The sequence below is a fragment of the Cricetulus griseus genome, chromosome 8 (genome assembly GCF_003668045.3).
Source record: "Cricetulus griseus strain 17A/GY chromosome 8, alternate assembly CriGri-PICRH-1.0, whole genome shotgun sequence".
NCBI lineage: Eukaryota > Metazoa > Chordata > Mammalia > Rodentia > Cricetidae > Cricetulus > Cricetulus griseus.
In genome coordinates this window covers 33,430,927-33,447,255 of record NC_048601.1, presented here as the reverse complement: position 1 = coordinate 33,447,255, position 16,329 = coordinate 33,430,927, and the positions used below count along the sequence as shown (strand labels likewise).

The 16,329-nt window shown below is 38.2% G+C and overlaps 1 protein-coding gene across 1 annotated transcript in view; it reads left to right on the top strand.

Annotated features, from left to right (window-relative positions):
- Grm7 (glutamate metabotropic receptor 7) overlaps positions 1-16,329 on the top strand; it is a 787,913-nt gene that overhangs the window by 574,942 nt on the left and 196,642 nt on the right. Inside the window, exon 7 of the mRNA XM_035448802.1 lies at positions 4,419-4,558. Within this exon, the coding sequence (XP_035304693.1) occupies positions 4,419-4,558 (140 nt within the window). The remainder of the gene's footprint in view (positions 1-4,418; positions 4,559-16,329) is intronic.

The following is a 16,329-nucleotide window of genomic DNA, read 5'->3' as shown; positions in this document are numbered from 1 at the left end:
GAATGGAAAAAGCATGACAAGAATCATTTTCCCTCATGTAGATTTGGAGAAGGGAGAAAGATAAGGCCATGTGTTCTGTTCTGATGAAGCCTAAGCCGATGAACATAAGATGGCTTGGAGCTCTGGGCCTCAGACGTTCTTTCTCTCTCTGATCACTAAGTGTGTAAGGACCCAGCCATGCAATTTAATGAATAGAATTCACAATAGTACAGTAAAGCACAATGTGAGTCGCAGCATCCCAAGTGAGAGAAAAGACTGGGCATCTGAATAGCAATGTCTTGCTGCTCAGTGACAGGATTCACATTTCTCCCTAATGACATGCAACATCACATTTTATCTGTTGTCCTTACATACCTGGAATATTTGCTAAAAAGCAAAACACCATTGTTAAAAATTCTCTGTCGGGTCACTTGTCATTTCTTACTGCTGTTTGTTCCCCCCACCCCATTGTGGGAAGCTTTGTGTAACCCAGAAGGCTACATGTAACAATAAAATGGGGACAAGGCTATGAAAGAGAGAGAGAGAGAGGGAGAGAGAGACAGAGAGAGAGAGAGAGAGAGAGGAAGCAGCAATTTGAAATGTTTACTTTGGCCACAAACAATCCAACCATTGACTCAAATTGGTGGGACCAGAGCAGTATTCACAGATGTCTAGTGCCCACTCCCACTGTGAGCTCTACACTGCTGTTTGGTAAATAGAAAATGTTTTTAGAAATGGGAAAAATCTAATTGAATCTCAGAAGAGCAACACAAGTGTACTGAAAAGGCTTCAGTCTGGCTAACCGAATCTATGAGTTATTTCTGATCTTAAAACAATAGAGAAATAAACACTGACATCATAAACACTATTCAAAATGATTAAAGGACTAGAGAGATGGATCAGCAGTTACAAGTGCTTACTGCTCTTTCAGGGGAGCTGAGTTCAGTTTCCAGCACTGATATTCGGTAGTTCACAACTTCCTGAAACTCCAGCTCCAGGGGGCCCAACCCACTATTCCGCTTTCCACATATACCTGTGCATGTGCATAGAATCACACAAGCACGCAATTCACAGGTCTCATTTTCGAAAGCATTACCATGGGGTGACTGTTACCTGAGGGCACAGGCAGGAATATATGCCATAACACTGTTAGGTTATTGCATTCAGTATGCACTCTAACCCTGTGGAAAGGCATCCCTAGTGGCAGACAGTTGACTGAAATCAAATAATTTGCTCAAGTCATACAGATACTGAGAGGTCAACCTGTAACATAAATCTATCAAAAAACCCTATTTACTAGGAATTATTTTGGTTTAATTATCTGTGCTATCTGGTGGCATTATCTGAGTCACTGACAAGAAACCTATCCTACCTGAACTTAAGCAATTTCTTAAGTGTGAGATGAAGAAGTTTGGTGTTCTGTGTCCTCCAGCTGTGTTTTGAATTCCTACCTAATCACCCACCCCACACCTCTGACTATAACCACAAGCTAAAGTCTTAAACATGCACATATGTCTTACTTTGGCTTTCTGTTGCTCAAGTGATGATCACCATGTCCATGAAACAGCTCAGAGGAAGAAAAGGTTTGTTTCAGGTAATAGGTCACAGACATCACAGAAGGACTCCAGAGTGAGAGATCAAGACAGGAATCTGGAAGCAGGAATTGAAGCAGAGGCTACCACTTAGGAATACTTCTTAATGACTTGCTTTCTACCACACATTCATCTTTCCGTTTTTTCTATCCTAGTTCTTTCCTATTAATTAAATGTGTTCCTTAACAATTTCATGCATGTATATAATCATTCTGATTGCACTATTCTCCACATTCTCTTGTCTCCCTTTCACCCATTAAACATCTTTCTTCTTACACATCCTTTTGGATGTTCAAAACAGATTTTAAGCACAAATAATTCAGTAGAAAATTCATCAATTTTCCGTCTAGTGTCAAGGAATAATGAAGAGTGTCTTACAGAAAGGAAAGTTGTAAGTATTATATAGAAAGAATTGAGTGTAGAATTAATTGTGACTTTTTATTTTTTATTCTTTATTTTTTATATATTTGAATTACAAACAAGATTGAATCACATGACAATCCCAATTCCCTTCTCCCTCCCTTTCTCATCTACCACCCCCCAACTAAAATCCTACCTGTCATATGTCCTTTCTTCTAATCTATACCTGACTCAAAATTTCTGCTTCCTCATGACCTCTGTCAACTATTTTTCTTATAAAGCCTACTAGACACCCCTGTCTAGTGATGTTACCTCCTACAAGAAAATGACAAGGGACATGCTCATAGGCCAATCTGATGAAATACACTCTCAATTGAGGTTCTCTCTTCCCAGATGTTTCAAGGTTACCAACAAGTTAGCCATCACAGCATAGATTACCTCATAGGTCTGAAATATGGAAGACCACCATAGATTTTCTGGACCCCTATAATGGTGAAGGCAAGTCTAGTTTCCTTCTGAAGACTGAAGGATAAATCCATTCCTTTCTGTTTCATAGATTCTAGAACTCATTCAGTTGTAATGAATGTCTTCATGTACTCCTCATTTTTTCATAAGATACACATACACACACACACACACACACACACACACACACATACACTGTCTTTGTCTCCTTTTGTGTCTATTTTAGGTAGACTGATGTACCGACATTGGGTCAACTCACATTATACAGTAGATTCTCTCCATGTTATGGACCTGAACTCTGTCACATCATAAAGACTATTACAGAACATTATTCACCCCATCACAAGCTCTGATTTGCTTTTATGATATTCAGCTCTGTCATAAAATCTGTAATTTGTAACTACAATAAGGTACGTACCATAGGTTTTCCTTTGTCTGAGCTATGATGTTGTATCATTCAGTAAGATGATATACTTCATAGGGATGTTATAACCCAATATGGAGTCTTTCTTTCTGGATGTTGATTTGTTCTTGGTGTTTGGTCTTCATTTGTCTAATCAGGTGTTCTCTATCACTCAAAGCCTTATAACTCACATTTCCTTGAGAAATTGTTTCTTACTGAACCTGGAGCTAGACTGTCTGGATCCTACTGTCTCTGTCTCCAACAACACAGTTGTTACAAACACCAGACTATGCCACACTTTTTTGTGATTTTGAGAAAATTATTTTTATTAGAAACAAGCTTGTTTTACATGTCAATCCCAGTTTCCTCTCCCTCCCCTCCTCCCCTGCACCACCACCCCCCATCCCAACCCATTTCTGCTCCTCAGGGAGGGTGAGGCCTTGCATGGGGGATCTTTAAATTCTGTCATATCATTTGGAGCAGGGCCTAGACCCTTTCCCATATGTGTAGGCTGAGAGAGTATCCCTCCATGTGGAATGGGCTCCCAAAGTCCATTCGTATACTGGGGATAAATACTGGTCCACTGCCAGAGGCCCCATAGATTGCCCAGACCTCTATACTGACATCCATGTTCAGGGGGTCTGGATTAGTCCTATGCTGGTTTCCCAGCTATAAGTCCATGAGCTCCCCCTTGTTCAGGTCAGCTGTCCCTATGAGTTTCTCCAGCCTGTTTCTGACCTCCTTTGCTCATCACTCCTCCCTCTCTGCAACTGGATTCCAGAGTTGAGCTCAATGATAGGTGGGTGTCTCAAACCACACTTTTACAATATAATTTGTATATGTGCATAAAAATATAAATGTGAAACACCAGTCTAATTGAACAAATTAATATTTCATTTCTTATACTACAGAATGAGAGGCACTAAGAATTTGAACTCATATTCTCAGGTTTGCTCAAAAAGTGTTCTCACTTGCTGAAACATCTCACTTTTTTATCAAAAGTGTACATTTTAATACGACCTAACTAAATTAGGGTTTGAAAAAGAAAGTAATGTCTATCAAATGTCGTCTAGGCACACTGCTGGGCATTTATTTCCTACATGCTCTCTATAAATTAGAAATAATCAACACAAGAAATATTTTAAATTCAATCAGGACAGAAACACACATTTAAATGAATTATTTTGGTTATTTGTAATGATGTATCAATTTTAACAATTGCTATTTTTGAACTTATTCTTTATTAACTACTATTAAGTGTTAAGTGCAAACCAAAACAGCCATTGCCATCATGAACATTGCAATCACAGCTAGCAGCAGCATTGTGTTAAAACATATTTTTCGTCTCTTAAAATTAATTCATGGATTGTTTTTTGCTTAGAATGAGAAAGCTTTAGAAGAAAACCTTCAGCAAGACCAAGAATAGCTCCATTCAAAGGAACAGACAGGCTGTCTTCCAACATTCTGTTACCATGGCGAAGAAGCTGTAGCGATGACCTGCCATGAGCTGAAGTGGATATTGGAGGCCATCTTACTAGCTATAGGGTTAGCTCCTAACTTCATCATTAGGAAGATGGAAGGAATCCTGCTTCATTCTGCCCTTTCCTTGTCTCCTTCAGGTAGCGCTGGCACCCCAGTGATGTTTAACAAAAATGGGGATGCTCCTGGGCGTTATGATATCTTCCAATACCAAACAACAAATACCTCCAACCCTGGTTATCGTCTCATTGGGCAATGGACAGATGAACTTCAACTCAATGTGAGTTTTGATTGTTCCTCTCTTTCCCTGGTATGATAATAATTAGGGTACTAATTTTGTCAAATAGATGTTTGTTTCCTGTTTATGTGTTTATGCACTTATAAAGGGAACTTGAAATTTGTTACAGCCTTCATGATAACCCATCCATCCTAATATTATAATAATGATGGCAATGATGACAAGAATTGTGTGCATTGGGTTTGGTTGAGGGGAGACATGCATGTGGAGGTCAGATGACAACTTGAAGGAGTCAACTCTCTCTTTTTACCATGTGAATTTCTGATGTGAAACTCAAGCCTTCAAGATTGGCGGCAAATGCCTTATACCTGCTGAGACAGCTTGAGGGCCTGGCATTGAGTTTGTATACAAGTCTTTAATTCTGAGAAATCCTTCATTGAATCTGACTCATATTTCTAATGAGTTAGATTCTTAAAGCTTATTTGTGAAAGAGACCACCACCTCTCTCTTCCTTTCTCTTTTGATAGAAATAACATTTTTGGAATGATTTTGCTGTCATTGTGTTTTAAAATTCTATTTTCTGAATTATTGCCCTATAACAATACCTTGGTGTAACTTCTTTTCTATAGAGTGTGACCTTAACTGAGCAGCTACTTGCTTGTCAATGTCCTTCTTAAAAACAGAGCACATTCTCTCTTACTTCATCTTTATGTCCTCTTTGGTCCTTGACTAGATTGGCTGAGACATATGCAACCTGGCATGGAGTGGACTGTAAGAAGGACCATCTGCTTTATTCAATCACTGACTCGGATATTAAACTTATCTAGAAATAGTTTTGAAGGTATCCACAGAATTATATTTGGCTGAATATATATGTGTCCTGTAGTCCAGTAATACTGACACATAAAGTCGATCATCATAGCATCACAGATAATTCATTCTGTATGTCCTTAAAAGGGGGTAAACTATGTCTATGGCCTTCCCCAGTCTCTACCTCAGGGGCACTGTAGCAATTAATTAAATAGAGGCTGACACTCCCAAAGTATATTCCTTTTTTGGTGTCATAGGTAGCACAAATGTGATCATCCAGGAAGAGAAGTCAAGTCTGAAGTGTGTAGGAAACTCACAGTCACAAATAAAAATAATAGGTAAGTTGAAGTGAAAGTGTGGAGTATGACAACTGGATTTAGGAATAAGAGAAAGTACTGCTGACCAGTTATCTCTCACACACAGTTGTCTTTGCCAACTTCACTTACACTTGGCTGTTATCTCTCCCTTGAGGAGTGCTTCCAAATGACTGTCATCTGTTGTCTATGAATGATGAAACCAGTTAGCATACACCAAGCATGGCTAAGAGCAAGAGTCAAGGAAGCAGCTGAAATTATACCAAATCCAAGACACATCAAACTTATATTCAAAAACAAAAAATTAAATTTTTTTTAAAAAAAATCAAAAGGAAAAGGCCTCTCAGAAGGCAAATCCAGGATTTAGTGATAAAAGCTAGAATCAAGTTTGTGATACAGAATTTGGAAATTGTGACCAGAGGCCAGACAGTCTGAGACCAGCCTGGGCTACAATAGTGAAACTGTGATCTAAATACTGATACTACTACTACTACTACTACTACTACTACTACTACTACTACTACTACAAATAATAATAATAATGAGAAGAAGAAGAGGAAGAAGAAGAAGAAGAAGAAGAAGAAGAAGAAGAAGAAGAAGAAGAAGAAGAAGAAGAAGAAGAAGAAGAAGAAGAAATATGGCATGCCTAACTGTTATTCTTTGGTATCCCTGTGGTAGAAATGCAGTCATCCAAGATTGAAATGCATATAATCAAGAGTTGTAGCATTTTGGCTTATGCAGAAATTATGACTAAACCTCAGAGAGGAAATTAAATTGGTTTATCAGTGTTACTCAGTATACACTTTAGCAGCAATTCTCAGTTTCTAGCAGGTATGACTTTTCCATGTCCATAAGAATTCTCACCTGGCCCTTACCGACTAGAGTATAATCTGGGAGTCCTTAAGCAAGCTCATTTTTGTTTTGTTTGAATTCGTCTCTCAGAAGAATTGTATGCAATTGACCATACAGCAAGTTGTTATTGTTTTGTTTCTTAGATATCCTTCCTATGATAGGTACCATGAGATGTACACAGTGGAGATAAACAAAAGTAATCCCACATCTCCCACAATTGACAGCCTAGTATACAGCACTAAGGTACATGAATGAACAAACCTGTATGTAAAAATTACAAAGTATGGTTGAGAGGTGTTGGCAAACAGGATAGTGGAAATGGGAAGGGAGGGATCTAAGGGATGGGAATCCACCAATGTGAAAAATATGAGTGATGGCAGGTCAAAAGGCTTAGCCAGAGATAGTGAATCACTAGAAAATAATGAAGAAGCCATAAGAGGTATGGGACTAACATGCAGTCCTGCTAATACTGTTCTTTGCATACCATGGGAAAACCGCTTAACTTTATTTCTCAGATAATTTAAAATCTACTTAAAGTTAAGGAAAGGTGTGACTACATAGAAACAAAATAAAATATTTTTGTGTTTATTTAAAAATCTAAAAATAAACATCATTTTGAGACATATTGAAGATAGCTCAGTGGGTAAAGTCCTAGTTGTACAAATACAAGGCCCTGAATTCAATCCCTAGCACCTACATTAAAAAAAATGGATGTGGAGGTAAGCACTATAATCTCAGTGCTAGAAAAGCAGAGATGGGCATTCCCCAGGACTTGCTGGTCGGACAGAGTAGTATATTTGATAAGCCCAGGTTCTAGTGACAGACACTGTCTCAAGGAGCAAGTTAGACATCTCCTGAGGAAAAATACTAGACTGTTTTTTGCCTATTCTCTCTCTCATTCTCTCTCTCTCTCTCTCTCTCTCTCTCTCTCTCTCTCTCTCTCTCTTCATTGCTGGGCAGATGATGAATTGGAGGTGGCAAGAGTGGGAGCAGAAAAATGAAGTAAAAGATTTTTTGCGTTTATCAGTGCAGAATCGGGGGAAGGGAGATAGCTAAGCACCTTCAAACATCACTGTTCATCAGAGCCGTCTGTAGGCTCATAAACTCTAAAAAGTGGGGCCCATCCCCTGAGTTTGATTCATTAGGTCTGAAGCTTAGTGTGTTTGCCTTTGTAAGAAGTCCTCAGCGAGGACTGATGATCTTTTGAGAATCCTTGCCTGAAAACTCTATTTGACCATGGAAATGAAGCAAAGTGAGTGGTAGAGGTATATTATGTGAAAGTCTTTGCGGCTTCTGGCTGTAATCTAAATGAGATGGCATGCTAAGAGAAGGAGGGATGGAATAAAAAATGTCAGTTATTTGGAATGTTTAAATATGTGGGAATTCCTAGATCTGGAAGAGTGATATGGGCATAAAGAAGTATATGGATGTATAGCCACACAAAAAGTGCCCACTACTAAATCTATAAATGGCTTGAGACTCCACTAGGAAAGAAAGGGAGAACAGGAGATACCCCTCCAGTCCTTGAAATTCTCCTTGAAAATGATATCATTGTTTTCTACTACTCCACACAGAACCAAGGTTAAAATAGTATATTCAGTGTTCCTAGAGATTGTGTGAACCACATGCTTGTGATTTTTGTTTGATTTCTGGGAGGACAATCAGAGATTTCTGACATGGCAGTGGACGGGTATTTCTTTGTTACACTTTGAAACACTAGGGGTAGTTTGTTAGGGTAAGAGAGCTGGCCATCCAAATCACACATGGATGTCTTAGCTTACTCTTGGGTTGCATGGGAAGTATAATGGATGACTGAGACACCACAAGGACATTTTGACAGAAATGACCAATGGCAAATTCAAATGGCCTGGCCACTGAGTTAAGTGGTCTGGGTAGGAGGTCACTGTGTCGAAACCTTTCATTGTTAAAGTGAATATAATCATTTAAAACAGGTGATAAAAATAAAAAAGTAATTATACTACCCATAATAAACCTCACCCTATACACATGGAGATTCAGAGCCATGGTCCAGGTGTCCCATATGGTGACTGGTCTCCTGGATAACATCATTTTGTCTGTGTTGTCCCTTTTGTGGTGTCTGTCTGTGGTGATCCTTTTATTTTTTTTCTTTAACAGCCAGAGTGGAATTTGAGCAAACATTGCTGTTGGTTCACTTTCTTCTTTTCAGTGGAATAAAACAAAGCATTTGAAGTAATGGTTCTACTTCTCATTTACAAAGACTCAAGGGTGTTCTTTCAATCCCCAGCTACATCTTTTCTAACAAATGAAATTTTTAAGAGTGCTTCCTCTGAGGTCAGTAATTGCAAATTAGTTTCTGAGCCAATGTAGTTTTCACTTTTCAGCATCCCAGTGCTACATACCAGGCTGCCCAACTTTCCAGGATTGCTCTTCCTGAATGTGGGTGGCTATTGGTGTGCTGTCTAATACAGAGCATCTCATGTGCCCTTTCTACCAGCATTGTAGCTCCAAGACTCTATTCTCCTGGAGTTTAATCAGATGACTACATGGCAAGATGCTAGAATATTTCTGCATGAAAACAATAACAAAATTCCACAGAGGGGAAATAGGAACAAAGTAATAATTTACTTGGCCATTTGAAAATACCTACAAAAGTAAACTTGATTCAATTACCTGTGTTTTTATTTTACCATCAAGAGATTCCATAAAATAACTTCAGGGGAAAGAAGGGACAAGTTCCAGGTCAAGCAATGACAACCCATGAGAATGCTAGAATAAGCAAGGGTGGGTCCCTGTGTTCTGCGAGCCCAAACTGCAATGAGGAGTTTATAATATGCATAACTTATTTTTAGGCTTTTTGGCTTAAGAAACCCTATCAAATGTTTTATTTGATCAGTATCTTGAAGCTGTCAGTAGTATTTTCTGTGAAAGAGATGAGAAAAAATGTTTAAGAATGAATAATGTGGTTTTGTTTCAAAATTTAAGTAGATTTCAGGAAAAAAGGAAGTGGATTGTGTGTGCTTAGACCTTTTCTACACCTGTATTTAAAACATGGTTATATATTTGGTATAGAAACAAAAGTGATTGTGATTTGCTTCAATGCATTCACTTGAATAGTTACATTCATTCTGTAATAGTAACAATGGGAAGGGGACAGTTGCTGACCCCACCCTGGAATCATGTTCTTCCCTTTCTTAAAGGTGATTTTCTTTTAAAAGTGTTAGATTTAATTTATCTGGAATTAGTAGAAAATTCAGATGTGCCCAAACTGTTAATCACTGAACTAGCTGAAATTCAATAACCGAGCATTAATGTTTTGTTATTGTTTTCTTAAGATGTATTATTTTTATTTTATATACTAATGTGTGTGTGTACATGTACCACAAAAGGAAGGAAAGAAGGTCAGGTCCCCTGGAACTGGAGGCAGAGACCATACTGGAATCAATCTAGAGTGTTTTAGAAGAGCTATGCACTCTCCTAATCACCCAACCATCTCCCCAGTTGCCTTTAGTGCTAGGCTAAATGGGAAAATTACTGGAGGTTTGATTCTCTTAGAGAGGAGTCCAAGGGAATCTTGCTGAGCAGTATACAAATGATTCAAGTTATTATAAAGTTACCTGTTCTTTACTACAGCAGAATAACTTGGGGAAACCCTAAGGATTATGGGGGTGTTCAGCTCTTTCTATAATTTGCATTGTATTGAACTTCAAATTCATGCTTGGATATTGAAAACTCCAAGAATGTAATCCAGGTTGGGATCCTATTTTATGGGTATTAACATGCTAAGCATTGTGATTTTTATCAGTTAATGTACAAATCCATGGAGAGTGAAGATGGGATTTTTTCAGCACTTATGTTTCCGGCATTAGCTTTTGTTTCTTTAAAAATGGTTTCCAAGTTCCAGGAAAGCAACAGATTCAGTGTAAGTTAGACAGTGTGGCCACGGTGATGCTGAGGAAGGTTTTTAGCCAAGGCTGTCCACAGATAAGCCGCAGCATGGCTACCACCCTGTCTGGATAGTCAACATGCTATTCCTATGTATAACAAATGAACACACCCTGGGGAGCTCAGGGAGCTAGTGTTTGAGGCTACAGTGTATAATTTCCAGAGAAAAGAAGTCAAAACTCAGAAAGAGAAACTAGATCTATGTCACACTGTTTGAGACTTAGGAAGCCCTTGACTGGAAGCTGTTTGAATGGTTTCTGGAGTCTTCTGTAAGCATAACATTGGAAGATAAATTCAAGTAAGATAGGATTCACCTACAATCTTACCCATCATTGTAATAAAGAAACAATAATCAGAGTGTGGTGAGAAATACTGGTAGCCCCAATACTTGCAGAATAAAGGAGGGTGGTTGTTAACTCAAGGCCAGCCTGAGATACACTGGCAGACCCAAGGAGGTGATGCCATTAGTAGAGGTGCATGTTTTCACCCTGGGGAGGTAATTGGGGGACAACTGCTGACATGTGTTCAGTCATTAGACCCTTTAAAGTGGTAGGAGAGAACCAACTCCTGAGAGTTGCCCTCTGTCCTTCACAAGCACTTTCATTGGCACAGGTCACATTCATTAGATTAATTAATTAAATGATGAAATTTTAAATTAATGGGATAGATGTAGCTTAATGGTAGAATGCTTGAGTAGTATGCTCATGGCCTTGAGGTCCATCACTAGCACTAACGAAAAAGAAAAAAGAAACTAGGTCTGGGCATAGTTAGGCTGAGAATGAAAAAGAAAAAGAAAAGTTGAACTCATTTTATTGGGCAAAGATTTTCATGGCACTAATTAAACATTAATACCTAAAGTTTTAATTTTGTTAAATACTACATCTTTTGCATTCATTAGAATTTTCACTGTTGCAGATATTTGAGGAAGTAAGAATAGATGATTTCCAAAATTACCATTTATTAGAATTGGGCATCTGGAATCAAACTTCTACCTACCTATAAAACTACTAATCGGTCTATCATTTGATAATTACAACAGTAAAATATTTATTAGAAATCTAATCACTGCCAATTCATAATGTACTTGATTAACATAGGGCAATAGCCCTACTTATAATAATATTGGCAGAAAGAAAAATATGTTAATTGTCAAAATATAGTACTTCAGGGGTGGAGAGATAGCTGAGCAGGTAAGAGCATTTGCTTACTTGCAGAGGACCCAAGTTCAGTTCCCAGCACTCAGGTCAGGGGCCTCACAACTGCTAGTAACTCCAGCTCCAGAGGATCCATCCTCTTCTGGTCTCCATAGCAACTGTGCTAGAGTGTAAATAGACATAGAAAAAAATCTAGCACTTCTTTAGCTTCAGTTTGAATACTTGTTTAATGAACTCAGTTTGTTGCTTGTCATCATTAATAGTTCTTTTAACTTACAGTGTCATTTGTGAGTAATTAGGTCTGAAGTCTTTGGAGGTGCTGTGTAACAGACTTTTCCTGGGCAGACACAACATACAGGTTTACTCAGCCCAGAAAATCTAGAACAGACCAATGTGAGGGCTACCCCAATGTCCAAGACTCTTTCAAGTGTTTCATCTCCTGCACATGTGACATTTTGGCAACCTTCTGTTAAACACCTGAGGTTCATGAACCTCCTCTTCCCTCTTGAATGTAATATTTCAATTTGGAAGAGTACTGCAATTGAGAGTAGCATGCCAGACAACAGAATGTAAACTGCTGGATGGATATGAGTCTCAATTCTACTGTTAGTAGCTCTAAGTTAGAATTACAGTCACTGAATTAAATACATGTAACATACTTGAAACACAGTAACTATTCAGCACTCCTTGGCCACTGTAGCAACAATGATAATAATAATGGAATAGTGATAGTCCCTCACATGATCTGTAATTCTTCTACAGATTAATTTCTAGTGCTAAGCGAATGATTTTTTTCCTTATAGCTCAACATTTACCTAAATATTAGCATATAATCTAATTCAATATTAAGTGAATGTGAAGATAAAAACTAATGTTTTATATAAATTACAGAGCATGTTAATTTTAATTTAGCACCTCAATGACAAGATTAGCCCAGTCAGAAATTATGCATAACTCAGTTAAATGATTTAAGAACTTGTTTTACGGATGAAAATGTTGTGCGCACCTTTAGAATCCCAGCACTAGGGAGGGAGAAGCAGAAGGATCTGTGTTTAACTAGAGGCCAGCCTAGACTACATAGAGATTTCCAGGCCAGCCAAGTCTACATAGTTAGCCATGTCTCAAAAGGAAAGGAGGTTGATTCAGCACATAGAGTCTCGGTTCTCCTCTAGGAGCTCTGTAGGCTTCTTTGGGTCACAGAAATACACTGACTGGGTCTATAAATGATAAATCAGAAAGAAAAGAAGCAAATAGAGAAAAAATGGTTGGGGTTTTGCTCCCATTGATTTGTACTTCTGGAAACTTGCTGATGGCAGTTTGAGAACATGGGGTGGTATTACTGCTCTTGGAGCATCAGCTCAAATGCAGAAGACATTGGGTGCTTATGCTTTCAGTAGATTGCACTAATAAGGAAAGGATGGGACAATGTTGTATCTGCTGTTTCCCCATCTCCCCTCTGTTTAGAAGAGAAATGTAGCTAGAAAGAATTTAGGGCTACAGTGATCTAGTCTATAATCATGACTCGGTCCAGGTGTGCGCTCCCTGAACCTCCACAAAGAGGCATTCTCTGAACGGATGTCATTTAACTCGCCACCAGAGTGGCAGGAGATATTTCTATTTGTCAGCATGTCTCATCTGCAATAGTACAAAAGACATTTACACATCCCAGAGTCACTTGTCTGCATTTGTCAGCTAACCATATATGAGAACCCAAACTGAACATAGCAGGAATGCTTGGACATTAATGACTTAGTGTTATATTGAAAATCATATGTACATATTCTTCTCTGAAAGATCACCTCTGGCAATAATATGCCATATTTCTGCACAAAAAACACTGAGCTGCCTAGGTCAAAATCCCAGCTTTTTACTTTAGATGGGTTTGAGTTCTCTCATTGCGACAGACCCTGTCGCTCCATTCAACCTGTTACCCAGCTGAGTCTACTTACCTCCACAGAGCCCCCATGTCTCACACAGCATACAGTTTTATTCACACAAAGTAGACTGTAAGTCCAAGCTGACATTTACTAATACAGTTAAAGGCCTAAAGCACCCATAAGTGGGTAATAATACTTTTTATAGAGGGTCAATAGCTGCGGTAATAAGAGAATGATATCTTCACAGAAGACAGTAGCTTTGTTTGTGAACATCTTTGTGTCTGTTACAAAACATGTTGGGAAGGAGAGACAGTTTTCCCTTGATTTGTTAGCATCTCTTCTTGTAATCAATGGTGTATGGCTGGGCTCTTTCTGTGTGTGTCTAGAAGATTAATAGTATTTATAATTATAAATATGGCTCCACAAACATGTGCATTACAGAACCCTGAACCCCCATAAATTCTTGTTTGCATGGTAGGCATTCAAGCAAATCACTTCATATTTATTAATATAGTCTGAGCTTGGCAGGGAAATTGTTGCGTTTCATTACTATTTGCATTTTAGGCTCAGGCAAAGTATATATGGAAAAAGGAAATAAAATGGATGGGTTTAGAGAGCTCAGCTATTCTATCAGGAACTCCTCCTAGTTATTGCCAATCTAAAACTGTGAAATGAAATAATACAAATCTATGTGCCCTCTCTCTGACTCCTTTGCCTTCAGAAAGCTAAACCTTGTAGAATGGACTTATTATTTTTATATTAAAATACAGGAATTTTATCTAAAGTGTTTGCAAATAACTAGAAGATAAATATAAATTGGGATACCTGCCATCTGAGTCCCAGCATTTATCCAAGCCTTTGCCACTAAATGCTTAAAGAAAATTATGAGAAAAAACCTTTGTTGTTTATAGTAATATTTCTATCATTGTAGCCAAAAACCTGAGCTAATCAGCCTATGAAATGGGAAGTTTACTTGGCACATTGTTTGGGGTTTTGAACTACAGGGCTTTTCCTTTGAGGACATGGGGCTAGATTCCCAATATTTTTTCAGGTCTTTCTACAGTGACCCAGAACCCCCTATCATGACACACATCTTAATTCAGTTTAGTACAACTTAGTTAGCTGGTGCTAACGAACAAAATATTTAAGCTACACAACCCTGATTTTAAATACCACAAATTCTGGAGCTCAAAAATATCTCACTATTTAAGATCACTTGCTGCTCTTCCAGAGGACCAAGACTCCACACTGTAATTCACACTGTCCATACCTCCATTTACAGTGGATTTGCTGTCTTCTGGACTCTATAGTACCTGGCAAGTGTGTGGTATATGGACATACATGCAGGCAAAACATTCCTACACATAAAAATCAATCAATCTTACAATGCCATAGATTCATTACCTTTAATTTCCAGAAGTCAATAACCCACCAACATTCACACTAGACTAAAAGCTTCATGTCATCAAATGTCACTCTTTCCTCAAAGCTCTTAGGAGATTCCATTCAGATTCTTCACTTGGCAGAAATAATGTAGTTCCTATAGTTCTGCCTCTGATGTCCTTGAGTCTCTTCTGGCAGCTACATCCATATCATAGAAGCAGCTCTAGCACTTTGGATTATGACTCTAGCGTCAAAGCCAGCAAGGACAGGTCTAGTATCCTGATCCTCTTGCATTTTATGTTTGTCAACACATTTCATGTTTTATAAATGTATGTTTCAAGTCTGTATATGTGTGTCCTAGTGTCGGTTGGGCTGGGTGTGTACAGTGTTCCTGGGAGCCAGAAAAGAGGCATTGGAACCCCAAAAGTTGAATTATAGGTGGTTGTAAGCTGTCTGATATGGGTGCTGGGAATGGGACTTGGGTCCTCTGCAAGGACAGTACATTCTTAAACATTTCTTTAACTCCTCTGCCATCTCAGATTTACATTTTGAAAGGTCTATGGGATTGAACTGCGTGACTGAGGTTTATCTTTTTAATTTTAAGGTCTATAACTTCATTTCACTTACAAAGTCTCTCTTGCCATGTAATATGATATGTTTGAAGGTTTCAGAAATGAAAAAGTGGATGTCTTTGTGAAAGATTGGGAGACATGGACTATTTTGTCTCCAATCATTCCTTGCTATAAAGTCAAATGACTTTACTTTTCTGGGGAAGTTTAGCATACCATATTGGATTTCCATTGCAGAGTTATTATTATTGTGGATGTGGATAAAAACATTATAAAATTTTGTGTGAATATGAGTGGTGTCAAATTGAGATATTCTCTTATTTCCATTTCTGGAAAGTCTAGAAAAGAAAAAACCAAGTGAAATAAATAGAATCCCCTTGAATTTAGAGCACATGTCCATGAGTTTAGATTAACATGACCAGAAGTTAATGAATGAACTCACTGCAGGAAACATAGCTGAGCTCCAGAAGAGAGTTATGTTCATCTCTATATGTTCTCATCCTCCCTATCTGGGATATAACACAACCTCGAAACTGAGTGGAGCTCCCAGAGAAGTGAGATGTGAAATCATAAAATTTGATCAAAGTAGAGAAAGTACACTACTCTGTGAATATAAAAATAAGAACTGATGTCACAGTTCATTACTGTGACCATTTAGCAGGATAGTATTACATCCTCATTTAGGACTAATGACCTCAAGGATATGGCTGGAAGGTTACCCATGCTCCAAATAGAGGCTCAAACACTCATGCACGTGCAGTCAACTCTAAGTGGACTCGTTGACTTAAAAAATTATAATAGAGCACATAAAGTAGGAAGAGAAGAGGAGTAGCACAGAGGAGAGACAAAAATGGAGGGAAATAGTGCATTTGATCAAAATTTATTTTATGCAAGTATGGAATTCTTGAATAGTAAAAAAAATGGAAACAA